General features: G+C 37.3%; 1 protein-coding gene across 3 annotated transcripts in view; it reads right to left on the reverse strand.

The window, feature by feature from the left end:
* Positions 1-20,249: 20,249 nt before the first annotated feature.
* Positions 20,250-22,298, reverse strand: part of IFT74 (intraflagellar transport 74) — a 99,820-nt gene continuing 97,771 nt past the window's right edge. For all 3 annotated transcript variants that reach the window (XM_025281419.2, XM_025281418.2, XM_025281421.2), the window contains one exon: positions 20,250-21,039. In XM_025281419.2, the coding sequence (XP_025137204.1) occupies positions 20,921-21,039 (119 nt within the window). In that variant the 3' untranslated portion in view covers positions 20,250-20,920. The remainder of the gene's footprint in view (positions 21,040-22,298) is intronic.

A 22,298-nucleotide genomic window follows, 5' to 3' on the forward strand; every position in this document is an offset into this window, starting at 1 on the left:
TTGAGTTTTAAGTCAGCTTTTTTTTACTCTCCTCTTTCACTTTCATCAAGAGGCTCTTTATTCATACTCTGCTTTCTGCCATAAGGGTGGTGTCATCTGCATATCTGAGGTTGCTGATATTTCTCCCTGAAATCATGATTCCAGCTTGAGCTTCATCCACCTGGGCATTTCACATGATATAATCTGCATATAAGTTAAATATGCAGGGTGACAATATATAGCCTTGACATACTCCTTTCCCATTTGGAACCAGTCCATTGTTCTAAGTCCGGTCCTAACCGTTGCTTCTTGACCTGCATACAGGTTTCTCATGAGGCAGGTAACGTGACATGGTGTTCCCATCTCTTTAAGAAGATTTTACACAGTTTGTTGTGATCCACACAGTCAAAGGCTTTAGCGTAGTCAATGAAGCAGAAGTAGACATTTTTCTGGAATTCTCTTGCTTTTTTTTATGATCCAACTTATGTTGGCAATTTGATCTCTGGCTCCTCTGCCTTTTCTAAATCCAGCTTGTACATCTGGTAATTCTCGGTTCATGCACTGTTGAAGCCTAGCTTGAAGGATTTTGAGCATGACCTTGCTAGCATGTGAAAAGAGCACAATTGTATGGTAGTTTGAACATTCTTTGGCATTGCCTTTCTCACTGCATTACGGTAAATGTAATGAGCAAGGCTGAAATAAGTGTGAGAAAGGGCTTAGCCTGAGACGGTGTGCATTAAACAAACTGGGTCCAGGCTTAAAATATCCTAGTAAGGTCTATAACAATGGGAAAGAAAAGGTTTTAAATCAAAGAATATCATGATTAAGTGACATTTTCATTTTAGGAGGATCACTCTGAGACCAATAGACATGTTACATTTGTAGAGATTAAAGTCAGGAAAACTCATGATAGATGACTATTGTAATATGTTATTTAAAGATCATAAGTCTTAATTAAGGCTATAATCACAGCAGAGGTAGAAAGAATGACAAGTGTTACAGTGATAGAAATATTAATTTTAATGACCGGCATTCACACAGAGGGAGGAGACTAGGATAAACCCAAGGTTGCTGCTGTGTATGATGAATGGACATGGTAGAACTCACTATGAAAGGGCCACAGGGCATGAAGCTCTTCTGTGGGGGATATACAAAAAATTCAATATGAAATTCTATTATAGATACATTGGCTTGGATTGGGCATGGGATCAGTTCAGTTCAGTTCAGTCACTCAGTCGTGTCCGACCCCAAGAATCACAGCACGCCAGGCCTCCCTGTCCATCACCAACTCCAGGAGTTCACCCAAACTCATGTGCATCGAGTTGGTGATGCCATCCAGCCATCTCATCGTCTGTCGTCCCCTTCTCCTCCTGCCCCCAATCCCTCGATAGCCAAGTCCAAATAGATGCTTAGTTTGCTGTGAGTGGATACAACGGTATGAAATTCATGAGAGGAATCTGAGTATTGCCACGGGGACTGAAGAGCTAACCTGGCATGCAGAACAGCCTGGACCATAAGGAGTCGATGGAGAAAGAAGAGTGAGTAGAGGAGTGTGAAAGACATGACTCCGAGAGGCAGGAAGAGGGCTCTTTGCAATGACTCTAACAGAGTACTGTCGCTCTGGTTTACAATTCTTGTTTCCCTTCTAGTCTATGAATTCTTCAGCAGCAAGGACCAGGTCTTAGTCATCCTTGTATATCCAATATTTAGCACAGGGCTTCACTCACAGATAACTAAATGAAATTTTGGTAAATGAATACAGAAGGGCCCACATTTTAGAGAACAACTTGACCATTCAAAACAAAACCATTGCAAATGTCCTTAGATGGTTGATAGTAAAGTAATTACCAAATTGTCTCTGATTCAGTCCAGATATACATTATAGAAACCAGCTTTTAAGGAGCTGGTAGAAAAGCAAGAGGTACAGGGCTTCAGAATTGCCAACTTAAGAATTACACAGATCCCACACAACTGGCCATTTTACCCTGGCTCACTCAGTTCTTTGAAGTTTAGTTTCCTCATATGTTAAATGGGTGAAGGTGGAAGGGAACTCTCTTTTGAAATAACATTTAATTTGTGTAAAGCATCCAGCATAATGGCTGAAAATGATGACAGCTCTTATAATCATTATCATCAGATATAATTCACACTTTTTACAGGTTTTAAACAACCACCACCACCTGTGACAACTATAGAGAAAACTGAATTGACTCTGCTTCTGCTGCTGCTGCTAAGTCGCTTCAGTCGTGTCCGACTCTGTGCGACCCCATAGATGGCAGCCCACCAGGCTCCGCCATCCCTGGGATTCTCCAGGCAAGAACACTGGAGTGGGTTGCCATTTCCTTCTCCAGTGCATGAAATCAATCTACCATGCTTCCTTGTAGAAAATTGTCTGCCCATCTTTCTCTTATACTATGAATAATGCATATGTATCTCCAGCAGCTATTTTTACAAAGATTTATAGAGTTGAATGGCAACCCACTCCAGTACTCTTGCCTGGAAAATCCCATGGACGGAGGAGCCTGGTGGGCTGCAGTCCATGGGGTCATTAAGAGTCGGAGACAACTGAGCGACTTCACTTTCACTTTTCCCTTTCATGCATTGGAGAAGGAAATGGCAACCCACTCCAGTGTTCTTGCCTGGAGAATCCCAGGGACGGGGGAGCCTGGTGGGCTGCCGTCTGTGGGGTCACACAGAGTCGGACACAACTGAAGCGACTTAGCAGCATAGAGTTGAAACATGAAATTTACAAAGCCTTTAAACTCTATTTAGGAGACATTCCAGTTTGGAGAACTTTATATTTTGATATCTTAGAAAATCAAATAAAGGTAGTTTAACTAGTTCCTACATAAGCAGAAGTTTATTCAATTCCGTGCTGTTAGCGCTGATGGGTGAAGTGTCCAGGAGAAGGTTTCTGAAGAGCCTGTTTTTTGCACATAATATTTATAATGACAACATGTATGTGTCCATACATGAAACTGAATTTACCCCCCACCAGGTCAGTCAGGAATATAGGCATCTCACTGTAAAATAATTAACAGTAATTTTTTGACTTCTAAAACTGCCTGCAAAACTGTTACAGGTTCAGGCCCAAATCTCTGCTTTTGCCTCCTTGAGGGTTATAGTAAGGGTTATGAGATGGTAGGGTTATGAGACACTCTCTTGTGCCTGGCATTGGCCCCATGAAGGGCTCTGCACGTTGTGACTCACGGCTACTCATCAGCTGTGTATTGTGAACTCTTGGCGTGGCCTGCACTGCCCCGCAGGAGCCATCCTGCCAACCTCTCCAGCTTTATCGGAGCCTCCCCTTGGCCTCTGCACTTAGGCACAATGGCCTCCTCACTGTTCCCGGAACATTCTAAACTCATGGCCCGGTAAGCTATTCCCCCCAGGGGCCTTTATAATAAGTTTTCCCTTTGTCTTTAAAGCTTTCTCTTAACCACTTCAGTGAAGTGGCAAAGAGATGGAGAAAGAGAACAAATTAACCTTAGATTGTGTATCTTCTCTTCAGCCACACCCAACCACTGAGATAGCAATCACAGTCCTTCTTGTTAGATACAGAAACAAACAAAAAAAAATTGTAAAGAGGAATTTAACAAAACAACTCAAAATAGAAACCAGTTTTTTCAGTAAGGAGAGTTTTTTTCTCTTGCATTTGGCAAAATATTCTATAAAAGGCAGAGACACAGAGTCTGTCTGTGCTATAAATTTCTTGACACTGGAAAGTCCATATTTGAAATGACTTCTGAAATTGGCATTCTAGCACCAAATTAAGTTAATAATATTAATTGATGTTATTTGTCAAGACTTTAACCTGGCTTAAAGGACAGAAAGTCTATAAGCAGGAAAAGTTTATTTAATAAAAAGAAATTCACTAAATCGTGTATATACATTTAATTGAAAATGCAGATACATATTAATAATACCTACAGACCCATACACAATTCATGCTATGGAGGATATAACCAAACTAGACTGTCTCTAAGTTGAACAGGTAAGGCTCTCCCCAGTATAGCATAGCCTTTCGTTAAGAGAACAAACCTCAAAATCAGGAAAAGCAGCATAAAGGCCTAAGCCCACCATTTACTAGCATGTTACACTGGACATTTAAGCTCTGCTTCTTTATCTGTAATAGCAGTTTGAAAGTACTTACCTTATGAGGTTGTTATAAAGACTATATTGATAATGTATATACAATACTTAGCAAGGTGCCTGAGACAGGGTAGGTACAAAATAAATATTACTATTAATATTGTTAAAGCTTCAGAAAGGAAATAGCCATTTGTATGAAGCTTGAAATAATGTATCTTAGTGATTTAAAAGATGAAATAATATAAGAACTGTGCACATAATTTTAAGTGATCACAAGAAAAAGGGAATATCATCAATAATTCAAGTATACTTCTGTTTTCATTTATTCCCAAATGTAATGGTTTACTCAAGTGTGGCTTATGCCTTGATTGCCTCTTTTAGAAACAAGAAATGTTGGGTAACCTCATTCTTTTCAAAATATTAAACAAAAAACGTCGATAGGCAAATAGAATTGAAACTGAACTTGGTTTAGAGACAGTGAGACAGTCACATGCAGTAACTACTTCTCCCTCTCAAAATCATTAAAATAGAGTCAATGAATTCTTTAAGGATGTAAAGCCAACCTGCCAAAGAAAATTGGAGAGAAGGCAGAAACCACAAAATTTCAGAAGCTGGAAAACTTTTTGGGCTAGAGTTACCTCATACAACAGGCACAGAAATGCTACCGCTAAGCGACTGAATCTTGATAAATTTATCAAAGTACTCCTATTAATAGGAAGAACACTAATAGATAGCATTTTGAAAATTTCCTTTAGTAATTGACATGAGGAAGCATGAGTTCTCTGCATAGTAGGTGTATAATAAGTAAGAAAAATTTATATACTAAATTTGCACACTTACTTTAAAAATATGATAGAAAGATGAAATTTAGCTAAAAAGGAAACTGGTCAAAAAGGTAAAAACTTAAACTATAAGACCTCTTTTCTACAGACCAACAGGAAAAGGGCCTGATTAATTCATGGCCAAGTGAGCTAGTGACAAAAGATAGCATGAAGATGAAATCTGAAGCAAAATAACTGAAGTATTCTCATTAGCTTGCTTTCTCAACACCCTGAGAAACTTAGGTAATGAGACTACTATCTTAATTTCTTACCACTTTAGTTTTCTTGTTTCTTGCATTATTGTTGTATGTAAGATGAGAACATTCTGGAAAATACATATATTTTACTGAGAAATTTGTCAACTTTTTAAAGGACTATATAGACCTGATTTTATAGTTTTTTAGAAATATAACATTAAGTCAAATTAAGTGGGTGACATGTTCCTGTAAAGGGTGAAAGATTCCTACTCTATCCCTGCAAAAAGTTAGGGGTAGGATATATAATATGCTTTCACAGTAACATTGTCTTTCTTTATCAGCTCTAGGTTTGGATAAGCTCTAGGTCTGGTCTTCATCAGGTTTCCACTGAACTGAAGAGAAGGGAGTGAAGGTACAAGCAGGCATATCTCACAGGGTGGGAGTGACTAAGAAGTACTGTATCTCTTCTTTTAAGTCTAAATCTTCAAAGAGAGTACTGGTTAGAGGGTAGTTTAAACTATTAAGCCAAGGAAATGCACACACCTAATACCTAACTGTCAAACGGGAGATTCACGACTTGGTTGCATAACTGGAGAGTAAGGAGAATCTTTGGGATTAGAATAAACAAACATATATACAAACAGTGGTACAAGATCTGTAAAAACCCCAAGTGGTTCTTCCTATAATTTGGAGAACTTTTTAAAGAAGGGTGCCCTGGACATTCAAAGTTTATCGAACAACAACTCAAATTCAATGAGAATCAAACAGAATTATCTTCCTAATCTGCTCCTCTGCTTTTGACTCCTTTTCTGTATGACAGAGCTTATTAATTGTGCTATATTCATATTTTATATTCCATTATTCTATCTGTACTTTTAAGAGAAATCAGAACAGAAAAACTCCACTAAATTAACACTAATAAATTTTATGTAACGTAACCTCTCCAGACTTCAGTTCCTCACTTGTAAATGAGGAATCAAATCACATAGGTAGAACTTAGAAACCAGAAACATCTGTTCGTACCCCAGGTCTGCCACTCACTATGTGTGCCGTGCTAGAAAATTTTAGCAACTTAATCTGCATCAAAGTCTCCTTGCTTTTACATTTTTGACTTAATGATTTATCTGATGATATTCCCATGTTTGTTGTTATATTGTAGAAAGTTAAATAATAGTTTTGAGCCAAAAAATTAATCCGACATATACTGCAGTTTGTATGTATTGTCTTTTTTTTTTTTTTAGAGTTGAAAGGCTTCTAGTAAAGTGCTTCAATCCACTTGACAACCATGTTCCTGCCTGCTTAAGTGACTGCCTCTAGTTGCGTCCACCTGAAATATTTTCGTCCCCATGTCCATTTATCTCTACTCACACTTTGAAGCCCAACTCAATTCTCATCCTATCACTGAGAACTTACCTATTTCAGTGAAAATTAAACTATAATTGAACTGTCTGTATGAACAAGAAATTCATTATGTATTTCCATCCTTTGTTATTGCTCCTTAGTCACTAAGTCTTGTCCGACTCTTTTGTGACCCCATGGACTGTAACCCTCCAGGTTCCTCGTCCATGGGATTTCCCAGGTAATAATACCTGGGAGTGGGCTGTCATTTTCTTCTCCAGGGGATCTTCCCAACCCAGGGACTGAACCTGTGTTTCCTGCAAGTCTCCGCATTGCAGGTGGACTCTTTACCACTGAGCCACTGGGGAAGCGATTTCTACATTAGCAATGTATAATAAACTATTTGTTTTCCATGCATGACTTGTGCTTAAATTATTCATTCTCTTATTTACTTCCTGTAAGCTCATTGAAAATCTATGACATGCTCTGAGATCTTGGACTTTATGTAATATTTCTTTGTAAAATAGGAATGGAAATTCCTGTCTTTTAAGGTTGTGGAAAATTGAGTAAGATATACATAAATACATATTAAAAAGCAGAGACATTACTTTGCAAACAAAGGTCCGTCTAGTCAAAGCTATGGTTTTTCCAGTTGTCATGTATTGATGTGAGAGGTGGACTATAAAGAAACCTGAGCACCAAAGAATTGATGCTTTTAAACTGTAGTATTGGAGAAGACTCTTGAGAGTCCCCTGGACTGCAAGGAGATCCAGCCCATCCATCCTAAAGGAAATCAGTCCTGAATATTCACTGATACTGAAGCTGAAACTCCAATACTTTGAAGCCACCTGATGCAAAGAACTGACTCATTAGAAAAGACCCTGATGCTGGGAAGGATTGAAGGCGGGAGAAGATGGAAGGCAGAAGATGAGATGGTTGGATGGCATCACTGACTTGATGGACATGAGTTTGAGTAAGCTCCGGGAGTTGGTGATGGACAGGGAAGCCTGGCATGCTGCAGTCCATGGGTTCACAGAGAGTTGGACACGACTGAGCGACTGGACTGAACTGATGCACTATCTAAAATGTTACATATATTTTCACAAATGTAACTACAAAGTAATGAAAATACTTTTTAGAATAAAAAGTTTAGTCAATAATACTTGAAATTTGCACAAATCTATAATAATTCATCATTGAAAACTAGAAGATAGGAAGTAAAGCATCTAAGGCAATTTGTTCTTACAGTGAAAAAGTATTCCCTAGTACATTATAACAAGACTGCAGTCTTATAATGTCATTAAAAGTTAAAAATCTCTTTATTTCCATTATATAACATGTGAGAATATATAATAACTTCCATTTAACAATATTAGCTGTTACTATTTATTGAGCACTTTCATGGCAGGCACTGTGTGGATGCTTGACTGCGCAGCTCATCTATTAATATATTCTATAAGGAAGACATTGTTTCCCTTATTTGGCAGTTGCTAAAACTGAGAATTAGAGAAGGTTGGTGGTCCTGGGTTACCCTAACAAGTGGCAGACCCAGGATTAAAACCCAGATTTGTCTACCTTCAGAACTCATGCTCTTAACTACTATTCTATATGTGTTCCCCATTGTTCTGAAACAAATTTCTTTTATATTGGATTGACCAAAAAGTTCATCTGGATTATTCCGTAAGATGGTATGGAAAAATTCAAATGTACTTTTTGGCCAACCCAATGTTGTAACCCTTTCTTCTCCTGGAAAGGCTGTTATAGTAATAATCCAATCTTCTTAGTTGATCTAAGTCTGGTTGTAGGGCTTCTATGATATGCAGTATATCTCGAAAGAAGGAAACCCTAACCAGAAAAGTCCTATCAGTGTGGCTTACCTAGTTTTCTTCACTATACAACACTTTTTTTATATATACTAACACTGAGCATAAGTTTTTTTTACCCCTTTAAACATTTTTTAGTTGGAGGATAATTGCTTTACAATGTTGTGTGGTTTCTGCCGTACAACATCACAAATCAGTCATAACTATACCTATATATACATATATTTATCCCCTCCCTCTTGAGCCTCCTCCCAGCCCCCATCATCCTGCCCCTTAAGGTTGTTACAGCGCGCCAGGCTGGTCTCGCTGCGCTATACGGTAGCCCTCCCCTGGCTATCTATTTTATACATGGTAGTGTATATGCGTCAATGCTACTTTCTCAATTTGCCCCGCTCTTTCCTTCCCCACTGTGTCCACAAGTCCATTCTCTATGTCTGTGTCTCCATTCCTTCCCGGCAAATAGGTTCACTGGTACCATTTTTTGAGCATACGTTTTTAAATTCAGAATTTTATAATGTCAAAAACAATCCATTTATAAAAATATATATCTGTTCAGAACCTACCATATACAAAGCATTATTCTAGGCATTATTGAGAATGAATGGGTCCACATTCTTTTATATACCAATATATACCGCAAATTATACAGAATTATAGTAAGGTCATTGTTTCATTTTCTTAATAAAAACCCAAGTGCCTACTAGCATTGTTCAAAGCACAGGTGTGTACCACAATTAAAAACACAAAGTCCCTTCTGTTATGGAGCTCAAATTCTAGGTGGGTTGGTGTAGGGGTGGCAGAGAATTAAATACTTAAGAATATATCATAAAGAGATAAAATTGTAAGTGCTGTTAGGAGAATAAAACAGGCTAATGTAAGTAGAGTGTTGGGGGTGGAGTTCAATTGAATGATCAGAAAAGGCTTCCCCAAGATCCTGAAAAACAGATTTGTGTGTCCAGGCAAAATGTTTAGCAGAGGGAGGTCACTAGAGGTTTTAAGCAGAGGGGAAGATTATGATCTAATTTTTATTTTAAACTTATTACCTCAAATAAAATTTCTGAATGACAAATAACATCTTATACAAAGTGAAAAGATAAAGCATATCCTGAGAGAAGTTTTTAGGGATATATATATATATAGATAGATAGATAGATAGATAGATGTAAATAAACTATGTGATGTAAATAATTAGGATTCAAAACAGTAGTAGACAATGAATATGAACAGATAATTTGTAGAAGAAAAATTAATGTCTAATAGTTGTGTGAAAAGATACTTGATCTCACTAGTCATCATGGAAATCCCACTAAAACAACAATCTGAAAATATTTAAAGTCTGAAAATACCAAGTCCAGGAGATGACTTGGTGGGACTGTAAATGAGCACAACCACTTTAGAAAGAACTAACTGAAAATGTGATAACCTATAATCTAGCAATTCTATACCTAGGCAATTAAAGTCGTAAGCATGAGCATCAAGTGTCACATGGCAGAGTGTTAGCTGGGGCATTATAATAGAGAAAAGTACAGAGCAACCTGAACACCAGTCGGTAGCAAAAGAGTAAAGAGTAGGTTGTGGTTTTTTCATACACTGGAATAAAATAAATAGCACTTAAAATGAATAAATAAGATTTGTAAGAATCAACATGGATAGCTTTTTAAAAAGTAATGTTTGATTGGAAAAAGGTGCGGATTGATAGCGTTTATGTAGATTTCTGAAGCACACAAAACAATTATATATTTTGTTTATACACACTTATATGGAGTAAGAGTATAAAAACAGCCTTGAAGGATAAGCACTAAATTTGAGATGATGATTTTGGGCTACAGGGCTGAAGAAAGAAACAAAGAAAACATCACCATACATATAATATCTATTTCTATCATATTTGTAATGTCATTCATATCTGTAAAGACAAAATATTAATAACTTACTAATTCCTGGTGGTGGGTACACTGGTATTTGTTGTTAAAATTCTTTGATTTAATATTTACTGATTTTTAATTTTTTCAATGAAATCAAAAGTATTATTACCATAGCTGTGCTTAAAGAATGGATTATAGAGAGGCAAGAGATCACTTAAGGTCCAAGTGAAACATGATGGCTTGAGCTAGGATTATAATTTTAAAATGCAAATAGACTAAACAGGTGATATTTTGGAGATAAAATTTTAGACGTTGCTGTTGAATATAAGGGGTAAGGGAAAGAAATGAAGGATGTCTCTATTTTAAATCTGTTTTTGCATATAAACTTACTTCATACTTGGAGTTTGATTTTGTTGGGCAAAAACATAGATAATATGAAAATACCTGTGCAGTTTCATTAAATATCATTTAGAGTCACTTCCCTACTGGCTCCGATGGTAAAAAAATCTGCCTGCAATGCCAGAGACCCAGGTTCAATCCCTGGGTTGTGAAGATCCCCTGGAGAAGGGAATGGCTACCTACTCCAGTATTCTTGCCTGGAGAAGTCCATGGACAGGGGAGCCTGGCAGGCTACAGTCCATGGGGTCACAAAGAGTTGGACAACACTTGCATTTTCATAGTCACTTGAGACAGTTATTGGTTAATTTCTTCAGTTACAGAGATTTGAAAATTATACTTCTGTATTTTGTTGGGAGTTGCTCTACTCCCAAGGAATACAATGGCAGCACATACACAGAACTTGGTTAGCTCAACCTTCCCTTCATCTGGACCACACCATCTCCCAAGTTGCCCATGACTCTCTTAGTTATCTGTCTTGTAGTGGCAGTGCCAATGAGTATCTTAGAGGAAACTTTTGAATTCTACCCTGAATCTATATTACTATTCCCCAAATGAACAGTGTGCTTGCCAGTGAAATACAGCTTTAATAAAAGTCTCAGCCACAGTTTCAATGACAAAATAGACCCTCTCATACAGACATTTTGGAGAGCCCATGTGAGTCTTAAAAGTCCTGGGTTATCCTGGGATGTTGGTCAGAATATGGCGTTTAGGCTCAAGGTGGATCATAGGGACAGAAGCTGTAACATTCACTTGAGCTTAGTCGCTCAGTCATGTCCGACTCTGTGACCCCCATGGGCTGCGGCCCAGCAGGCTTCTCTGCCCATGGGATTCTTCAGGCCAGAATACTAGAGTGGGTTGCCATGCCCTCTTCCTGGGAATCTTCACAACCCAGGGATCAAACCCAAGTCTCCCGCATTGCAGGCAGATTCTTTACTGTCTGAGACACCAGGGAAGCCCCCAAATATTGGAGTATCCTATCCCTTCTCCAGGGTATCTTTCTGAGCCAGGAATCGAACCAGGATCTCCTGCATTGCAAGCAGATTCTTTACCAGCTGAGCTACCAGGGAAGCCCATTAATATTCACTTGAGTACCTTAAATCACTTTAGAAAGTGATTATTATCCCATAAAATTTGAGAAAGCTGGTATGAAATAAATGAGATGTCAGGTCCTGAAGAACCCCTGGAAGTTTTATATGAATGCCTCAGGAAAAACATATTTTATGGTAATAAAGGTTTCATGAATTTGGCAGTGGGTTTACAAAAAGACACTTGGTTTAATTTTCCGGTATCAGTCAGTATCGACATTTACCAAGAAAAGTTATCATCATATGAACTTGCACTGCTTACTCTTCCATTAGGATTTAAGTTCAGTCTGGGGAGGAATTTTATTGGTCTTGGTCACTTCTTTATTCAATTATTAGTTGAATGAATGTGATAAACAGAAACAGACAGTCTTACTTTCTGGTATGGTTGTCTTTATATGTACAGATATGTTTTGCTTTCCTCATATGATGGACTTTATACCATTAGCAGTTCCTGTTACTGGCAATGAAATTATGACAAATAAATATGAGGATGGAAACTGTAATTGGAGAGAAAGTAATTGCAGGGGGTTGTGGCATATGCTACATAAATGATGGTTGTAATAAATTACCACAAAATTAGTGGCCTAAGGCAACATAAATTTATTATCTTACAGTTCTGGAAGTCAGAAGTCTGATGGGTCTAGGCTAAAATCCTTCTGGAGGCCCTGGGGAGATTCTGTTTCCTTTCCTTTCCCAGATTCTAGAGGCTGCCTGCATTTCTTGGCTCACAGCTCCTTCCTCCATCTTCAAAGAACATCAATTGCTTCTAAATCTCATGTTTTATTTCTCTGGCTTGGACCTTCTTGCCTCCTTTTTCAAGAGAAGTTTGTGATTTCACTAAGTTCACCCAGATAATCCAGAATAATCTTCCCATCTCAATCCTTACTCACAATTGCATTGTTTCTTTTGCCAAGTAAGGTAACAAGTAACTCACGGCTTCTAGGGATTAGGATGTGAACATTTAAATTCTGTGTACCATAGCTATTTTGGAAATCTTACATTGATGTTTTCACTCTTTGCTCCTTCACTATGTTGTTTCAATGTAAAAAACTGAAAAATTTTGAAGTCTAGAGGCATATAGCAGAGTTTACCTGGAATAAACAAAATTGGAAATTTATTTCCATCTCAACCAAGAATATCTGATTATATAACAGATGGGAGCAGGGGGACCACTACTTCTTTTATCATTTCAAAAGATTGTAATATGAGTTATAAACAATGATTTTCAAACAGTAAGACTAATCCTTACCTTATCCCCATTCCTCACCTTCCAAATGTACTGAAACCTGCTTTTCAGTTAAATTCAGATGTGAGCTGAGCTTCAAAATAGCACACTTGGTTAGGGCAAGCTCTTAGCTGAAGGATGTTGCTTTTATTCTAAACATTTTTTATAGTTTCTTTTTTGGAATTGTCTTTAAAGACAGTTCACCAGACACACAGGAAAACTGGCTCGTTATTTTAAGGTCACAAGGTACTTTGCCTACTCTGTCTTCTTCCCTTCCCCATTGTTTTAATCTACTCGCCTTCATCCTTGCTCCTTCCTCTGCTGATAGTAGTGCCAGAGATCTGTGAGGCTGAGAGGAAGGCCTGGGGAGCCAGAGTGCGGCTGGGAAGGGGCCAAGGAGAGCTTCACGTGGAGCTCAACAGGTAGCCGACTGCAATGTTACCTCATTTGTGTGACCCAGCCTATTTTAAACACTGTTAAATAACAATATTTGATAATTTGCTAGGTGTCAAAAAATCATGTTGTTAAAGTAAATCCCTATTGAGTATAAATATTATTTTAAATAAAAGGTATACTAGTCAAATAGACTTTTAGATATACTGTTCTTTGATGGGAGAAATTGGGGCATTGGATGAGAGACTAGAACAAGCTTCCCTTACATTGATATTTTTTCCAAAGAAGGTCTCAGTTTAGAGGTTTTCTTAGAATAGCTCTGTAATTCAAAGCTTTTCAACTCTGGCAATTAGAGTTTACTATCTAGATGATACACAGATAAATGAGGAAAATATTATTGACACTGGCATCATATAAAATATTTATACCATAGAATATAGGCTGCAAACTCTTTTTCAATACTAGAGTTATTAAAAGTAAGTATAATTCACAAACCTTCTGCTATTATCAATTACTGAAGTTACAGAAGATCTGGCCTGACTGATTCTTTCAGAGGCTCCATTCAGAAGAAAATATAGACATATTTTTAACTACTATGCGTATTTTTTCTTCATTTGACCAATTGAGGTTAATTTTCAATGAAATGTATCTGTAAGAGTAATTTATTTCTTTTTCAGGTTTTATTTTATATTGGGCTCTAGCCAATTAACAAGCTGTGATGGTTTCAGGTGAGCAGCAAAGGGCCTCAGCCATGCATACACACGCACCCAATCTTCCCCAAACTCCCCTTCTATCCAGGCTTCCACACAACACTGAGCAGAGTTTCATGCACTCTAAAGCAGGTCCTGTTGATTACCCATTTTAAATACAGCAGTGTATACATGTCCATCCCAAACTCCCTAACAAGAATAATTTCAGAGCAACCAAAGGAAGTGCAAAAAATCCTACTTTAGATTATAATCTCACATAGGAATTTTTTTTTGCCTTATGGGACAGTCTTCCTCTATTTTATAAAACTGCCATTTGGCTTCCTCCTGTGACTCATCCCCCTTCCTATAATCAAAATAAAAAGTTCTAAATTCTAAATCTATGCTGTGCAGTTTGTAGCCACTATCCACATGTGCTATTAAGCATTTGAAATTTGGCCAGTCTGAATTGAGATTTTCTTTAGGTGTAAAATATATATCGAATCTTAGTTTTCAAAAAACTAAGATCATGGCATCTGATCCCATCACTCCATGGCAAACAGATGGGAAAACAATGGAAACAGTGACAGACTTTATTTTCTTGGGCTCTAAAATCACCACAGATGGTGATTGCAGCCATGAAATTAAAAGACCCTTGCTCCATGGAAGAAAAGTTATCGACAAACCTAGACAAAGTATTAAAAAGCAGAAACATTACTTTGCCGACAAAGGTCCATCTAGTCAAAGCTAGTTTTTCCAGTAGCTATGTATGGATATATGGAAGGAAATGACAATCCACTCCAGTACTATTGCCTGGAAAATCCCATGGACAGAGGAGCCTGGTAGGCTACAGTCTATGGGGTCACAAAGAGTCGGACACGACTGAGTGACTTCACTCACTCTCACTCATGTATGGATGTGAGATTTGGACCATAAAGAAGGCAGAGCACCAAAGAATTGATGCTTTTCAGCTGTGGTGTTGGAGAAGACTCTTGAGAGTCTCTTTGATTTCAAGAAGATCAAACCAGTTAATCCTAAAGGGAATCAATCCTGAATATTCACTGGCAAGACTGCTGAAACTGAAGCTCCAATACTTTGGCTACCTGATGCAAAGAGCCAATTCCTTAGAAAAGACCCTGGTGCTGGGAAAGACTGAAGGCAGAAGGAGAAGGGAATGACAGAGGATGAGATGTTGGATAAGAGTTCTGAATGTGAAAAGAATGGGAGGAAGATCTATGTGTTTCTGTATTGACAGGATGAAATCCAATGGAGGAAAGGCTAAAGCCATAGGAAGAAGGGGATGAAAGACAGAAAATTAAGGAAGATTCAGAAGGAATCTGGAATGGATATAAGCAGCAGTATAGGAACTAGTCTTAGGAAGAGAGAGGCCTTCTTCAAGAAAGACTTAGAAACTATGCTTCTAAGACATATTTTCATGAGAGAGATGCATAGGTGCTTCTTCAAACTCAAAGTCCCATGCCCTTTTAAAGTAGGGATAAAGTCGGATTATTACAAGATAGGATGAGGGGTCTGACGCTCATGGTAGTTGAAATTCCAGTGAGTTTTCCTCACTGAGGTGCAGTGTGTTCGTGCTAAATCTCCTTTCCAGTCTTCATTTGGAAATGTCCTTTCTGTTTACATTTCTGAAGCTGTGACCACACTATGTCAAAACATTAGCTTGGTACAGAATTTCAGACAATCAATCCAACATACTCTTTAAAAAATTCTTTTCATCAGGTCATACCTTAATACTTACTGAAGATAAGTAAGAGATATGGCTTGTTGAGTTTACTGTTTAGGGAGGGGGATGGCAGTGCACACTGAGGTCATGAAGTTTCTTAGAAATAAACAGTCTGACAAATCAGAGTATGTGGTAAAGAAAACTTGGCCTGGAAATCTAATCTGTGGTCAAGAAAAAGATACTGGATCACAGAAATTTTGAATGTTTATTTTATGGAAGAGTTTTATCTTTTTTTTTTTGGCTGAAGTAGGGGGATCTTGGAGATAATACAGTGGTGAGAGGTTTTGTAAGAAGTTTGCTTGCCTCCTACTATCTGTATTTCTTTCAATTAGCTGTCTCTTAGGGTCTCTTATGGATACTTCTCATGGTCTAACTGGCTATCTCTACTGTGCCACAGAAAAAGGAAAGAAGGCAACTGGACTTTTACAGCTTCACCAGAGCCCCTTCTCTGACTCTGAAATATTTCTAGCAGGAAAAGGAACTGAGCCAAGGAACACGTTCAAGGCTACATGTCTCCAGGAAGGTAGGGCCAACTGGCAGTAAATGTCCATTTGGCCTTCTGATAACCACCATGAGCAAGGCATGGGGCTTTTGTGACATTTAAAGCCAAGAGCTCTAGTACACTGCAGAGATTTAGGCTTCATCCATCCATCTACTGTTTGGCACTTTTGTTATTTCCTCCCAAGGGATGCTTGCTTTTCTCTGTAGGCTACATGGGAAGTTAGAGAGGCTGGAAAAGCAATTTTCTCTTCCTCTGCTTCTTAACCATTTCCCCTACTCCTGAGACACAAAGCCCCTGCTTTGTCCTTGGCTGGGGGGGGGTGGGGTGGGGTGGTGCTGGTTGGCCTCTAAGTTGGCCCTCCCCCACTCCAGTAAACTGAGGGAAAGTTCATTTTAACAAGAAGCTATTTAAACACTGAGAGAGGCTTTTAAAAACGAACTACAGTTTACTTTGATAAAAAATTCAGGTTGAGCTTATGGACTACATCAAATATTTTCACCTTCAGCACTGGTGGTGTAGTGGTGAGCACAGTTGCCTTTCAAACAGTTTCACCTTCATGTTCATCAGGACTTCCTTTAGTAGGGTGAATTTATCTGTTGAAAGTGACAACACAGAAATGAGCTAATCTTTCAGTTTGGCTACTCGTAGTTCTTTCTTGATCTATACCAAATACAATTCTAATCAATTAAGTTTGCTTTCTTTCATGGTGTCACTATGTTGTTATCATGGTAAAAATACTGTTTTACAAAAAGATTTTGAAATAAAACAGTAATTTTGAAAATCTCGTTTTAGTTTTTATATTTTTTCTTGTGAAATGCTTACCTAGTGTATTTAAGCCTCTTTTAGGTAGAAGACCACTCAATTCTCTGACTCATGCTTCCTCCAAACTCTCTTCTACACTGGACTCTCCAGTGGGTGTTATTTTCCCTCCTATGACACAACTTCTCTTTATGCGTAACCACTCTTGACTTGAAGGAGAATAAAGTTGACCAAGCAGAACAGCCTATTTACCAACTAGGCTATTTATACACAGGTTATTCCTATGTCCCTTGAGATTATACAGTTAGTTTCAGAGCAGCAATTCATTACAGTATGTTATGAGGAAAGATACTGAGGCAGCAAAATATAATCTATTATCTACTAAAAATAAGCAGTAAGAATTCAGTTCAGTTCAGTTGCTCAGTCGTGTCCGACTCTTTGCGACCCCATGAATCGCAGCACGCCAGGCCTCCCTGTCCATCACCATCTCCCGGAGTTCACTCAAACTCACGTCCATCAAGTCGTGATGCCATCCAGTCATCTCATCCTCTGTCGTCCCCTTCTCCTCCTGCCCCCAATCCCTCCCAGCATCAGAGTCTTTTCCAATGAGTCAGCTCTTTGCATGAGGTGGCCAAAGTACTGGAGTTTCAGCTTTAGCATCATTCCTTCCAAAGAAATCCCAGGGTTGATCTCCTTCAGAATGGACTGGTTGGATCTCCTTGCAGTCCAAGGGACTCTTAAGAGTCTTCTCCAACACCACAGTTCAAAAGCATCAATTCTTTGGCGCTCAGCTTGAATTAACCTTTTGTTATTACAAAGTTATAGTATTTTAATAGAATTTTTTAAATTATATTTTTTAGCATGAAAACACCTTCTGCATTGTGTTCCTAATTAAAACACAAGAAAATTTTTAGTTATAGTGATGAAAGCAGTTTGGTTTATGTAGTGCCCTGTCAGTGTGGATAATGCCAATGATGGCAAGAGTGCAGGCAAGCAAGCATTCTTGCACACTGCTATTCGTGTTATGTTCCTGAGGGCAATTTGTGTCAAAAGGCCTTGGACTCTTGCTTTTGACTCTTTGAGCCAAACCTGTGAGTTAAGCACTATTATTCCATTTTATAGATGAAGAAACTGCAATTCAGAGACTAAGTAACTTCCCTAGGTCATATGAAAAGTTAGCAGTGGAGCTGTGGTTCAAACTCAGTTACATAATTCAAAGCTTACGCCTAACCACACCCCACTAACCTCATTCAATACATGGTGTTTGTTTTCAGAAAGTATTCCTATAATAAAATAATATACAGCAATTTAACATGTTGTTGTACAGGAGCATATAACATGAATAAATGTTTGCAAAACTATAAATAGCAAAAGTTTAAGAACAGTATGATCTTAATTTAAAAATATATATATAAATATATAATGAAAAATAGGTATGTATGACATGTATATAGACGCACATCTTAAGAGACTAATGTGATCAGAAGTAATTTTCTTCATTTTATCTGTCTTTCCTAAATTTTCTACCTTTGTATTAAAAGCTATCTTTTTAAAGATGCTCAATCTCAGTTCTCAAACTGTGAATCTGCAATTTAAAGACACAACCTGCTTTTATTTTAAAAGGTAGATAAAAATGAAAGATACATTAATTTTAAATTAGATCACCACAGTTCCCTAGTAGTCTGTCAGTTTCTTCTCACTTCAAGTATAAATGTTCTTATTTATTAAGGTTGTTCATGCTGGAATCATATAGCTAAAGGAAACAACTACAGAGAAATTGGGCAGCAAGAACCCCTGGAGCTTCTCTTAACTGATCTTTCATCTCCAGTGTGAACAGCCTGACTCCACGCTCTAATTCTCTTACCCTGCCTGATTTTTACGCTGTAACATGAAACCAGAATACGGTCCAAACCAGGGACTCCCATTAGTGAAAGAGTATAAAGAACTCATGTTTATTTACTGATAAAGATAATGGTGGGAAAAACAAAGATTTTGCTAACTTTCCGATGTTGATCTTCATTAGTGAGGCTATTCAGCATGTTTGTTCAGTCTGCAGCTTCTTTCCATACAACTCACAAGGTGTTATTTTAACAGGAATGAAACTCACTGAGCAATGTGACTGACTGAGGAAGAGCCGGTTTAAGCAGATAGTAGCCTCCAGGTCTATCCTAGCAGAGAGAATATTCTTGTTGGATTTGTTGAAAAGCTCTGAGAGGAAGGAAGAGACATTAGTAAGAATTTCCCTCAGATAACACATTTTAGTTTAAAGAAATCCTGCTTAGTTATGTTCCCCAAATTTCATATATGAATAACTTAGAATGGAAGTTGGGAATTTTGCTTTTTTCAAGAAATTTTCAATCTTTTTCTGCCAAACTTCACAATGTTATAATACAAACACACATATATAATGACGAGGCAATTTTCCTCCTACTTTCAGAGCTGTCTAAACTATCATATGTCCTTCCTACAAGTTAAAGTATTAACTGTATATATGTTTTTAATTTGAATTTTTATTGCATGTCTAACTATTATATGTACATCACAGATAATTTTGAGAAAGTACCAGAAAGTTCAATGAAGATGAAAAGACCCACAATCCCACTACTCAGAAAAAACTGTAATATTAATAGTATATATTCTTCTTGAACTTATTGCACATTAGCATATTAAGGGTTCTGAGCACACAAGAAGAAAGAGAATAATTTACCTTTGTTTAAAATAATGCTTCCCAAATTCCTTTGACTATGAATCCTTTGATGGTATAACACCTATTAGAAACCGGAAGAACTCAGGATCTAAGGAACATATTTTATGAATGCCACCTTAATGAATGTATCAGTGTGCAGAATCTTCGGCCATACTAGTAATCCCGAGTTAATCAAATTCAGCAAGCTTCACCCTTCTACCTAATCTCACACAGAACTAAAATTGAATAATTTAATGATAAATATTTACTTCAGGTAAGGAACATGCATGGGAACTTTCATCATATGTAAACTGTATCTCAATAAAGCCTTTTAAAAAAGAAACTAATATGCTTGTGTTTCATGAAAACTGAGAAGTAGAATAACTTGAGGAATGCAAGATCAGAGCAAAGGAAGGATAGTTTTAAAGAATACTTTATTCTGGGAAAAGTGACTCATTCTTCCCAAAAAAGAGGATACATCTTCAGTTCCATAATGTCTCCCCAGATTGAAATGATACATTTCTACCTCTTCCACCTTTTCCTTTCAAATGTGTTGGCAATGCTTATAAATTAATCTACTTAAGTCCTCCTGTAGTACTAAAGAGTGAATGCATACTCCAAAATAAAAATGAACAGCAGCAGCCATAGTCCAAAAGAGTCCACTGTAAATACAACATTTATTTTAAATTTCATGCTTTTCCTAGCAAATACATGTAAGAAAGAATTTTTTTAATGCAAAGAGTAAAAATATTAATTCCCAATAAAGAATGTCTTAATTTCACAAAGGAATAACTGACATATAAAAAATGTTACGTATTTACCTGTGATTTCATATGCCTTAAAACATCAAATATATCCTGCTTGAGAAGTAAAGCTCAAAACTAAATACCTCCCTTCTATTCTTCTTATTTATTTCTAGAAGCAAAAATTGGCAAGGTTGATAAATGCTAAATCAGAATCATACTCCAAGCATGCCTCCTAGGCTTGACATATGAAAAGATGATAGCACTTGCTGCCACAGATGGATTATACCAACTACATGAGTAACAATAGCCACTTTTTGTTTGTTTTATCTCCTGGTTCTTTGAGACATTTTTATCACCTACACAAAAGAAATCTAAATATAAAAGGAGATGATACTTTTTTAATACATAAGATTTTTATTAAACTATTATACTATTTAAAGCATCATTCTTCAAAGAGGCCATGAAATTATAACTTTCAAAAATTTTTAGGTAAAACTCGTCAAGGGTAAGCAATTTTTTAATGGCGTGTACAAAGTTTAGCAGCAAGAGAACATTTCTATAGAGACTTGCAGTTGGTTCAGACTCAGTTTCTGCTCATGCTATGCAGAGCATCCACGATGTTTTTATTATACTCTGCAATCTGCTTGGACACATTCTTCATAATCGGCCGGTAATCACTCTCTTGACTCTTGGTTGCTATGACTAATTACATGAGTTAAGAGGGAACAATATCAATACAAATATTAATCTAATTCTGTGATGCAGAAAAGACCCAAATTACACTAATATTTCTCTTACTGAAAACTGAAGATGGCACAAAAAAGCACAATTAGAATAGTTTTTAAAAAACAAACAATATTTTAACAGATTAAGCATCAAACCTAAACCTAAAAGGTCTAACCCTAAAAGGCCAGGCCAAACTTGTTTCAAAAAAGTTCACCTATGCTATACAAACATTTTTAGAGTTAATATGTTATTCATCTCTGTCTGGTGATAGAACAATTCAATGTTCAGAAGAACCACATCCTTTAGAGTACCACACAGAATTTCAGGCAAGTTTCTAGACGTCACTCTGCTTCAAAATCATCTACTTTATGTCAGACAAAACCAGAGTTCTGGACTTTAACATATTGTGAATACAAATCTGCTTTTAAAATAAACTGCACAACCACTGGGAATAGAGCCTTTAGCATCTCATCTGGAGGGAAGCTGGGTCCACGCTGCCCTGAGAGGATGTTCAGTAGCATCCTAGAGAGCCTATGCAACCAATGAGTTAGAATCTAGTTCTCTAATCAGAGTTGCTCTTGAATAGGTCAAAGAAGGGGCTAGGAGACAACATTTGGGGAAACGTTTCTTACACTCCACAATACCTGTTGTCAGTAGCTGCTTCCATCTATGATTACACAAAAAGATGAGCAAAAAGACTGAACGTAAGTACTATCTTGATAGAAATAAGATGGGACATAAGTACTGTCTTGGTAGATGAGATTGAAGGTCAAATTTCTCATGTGTACACTTGGTTATGCCTCCCTTTGCTTCCCAGATATCTAAGGTACAGCATTATAAATAACAAAAAATGACCATACATACACATATACATGGTTATATATAATTCTCCCAACAAGTCTATGAGAAGGAAATATTAGCTGTATTTGAGATGATAAAATTGCAGTTTAAACAGTTAAGTAAACTGTTCAAAGTCCGTAACCTATACATAGTAGAGTCAATATTTAAAATTAGATTTCCTGACTCTAAAATGAGTACTTAGTCACTATGCCACACTATGGCTTTGTATGGCCTGCTTTCTATTAGTTACTTTAATACACACACACACACACACACACACACACACACACAATTGTAGAATGGAAACTAAGTCTTATTCATTTCCCACATACTTTAGCCAGTATTTTGTACATATTAGGTATTTGATGTTGAACTGAATATTATTTCAGTCTTTA

The sequence above is a fragment of the Bubalus bubalis genome, chromosome 3 (assembly GCF_019923935.1).
Source record: "Bubalus bubalis isolate 160015118507 breed Murrah chromosome 3, NDDB_SH_1, whole genome shotgun sequence".
In the NCBI taxonomy this organism is placed as follows: Eukaryota; Metazoa; Chordata; class Mammalia; order Artiodactyla; family Bovidae; genus Bubalus; species Bubalus bubalis.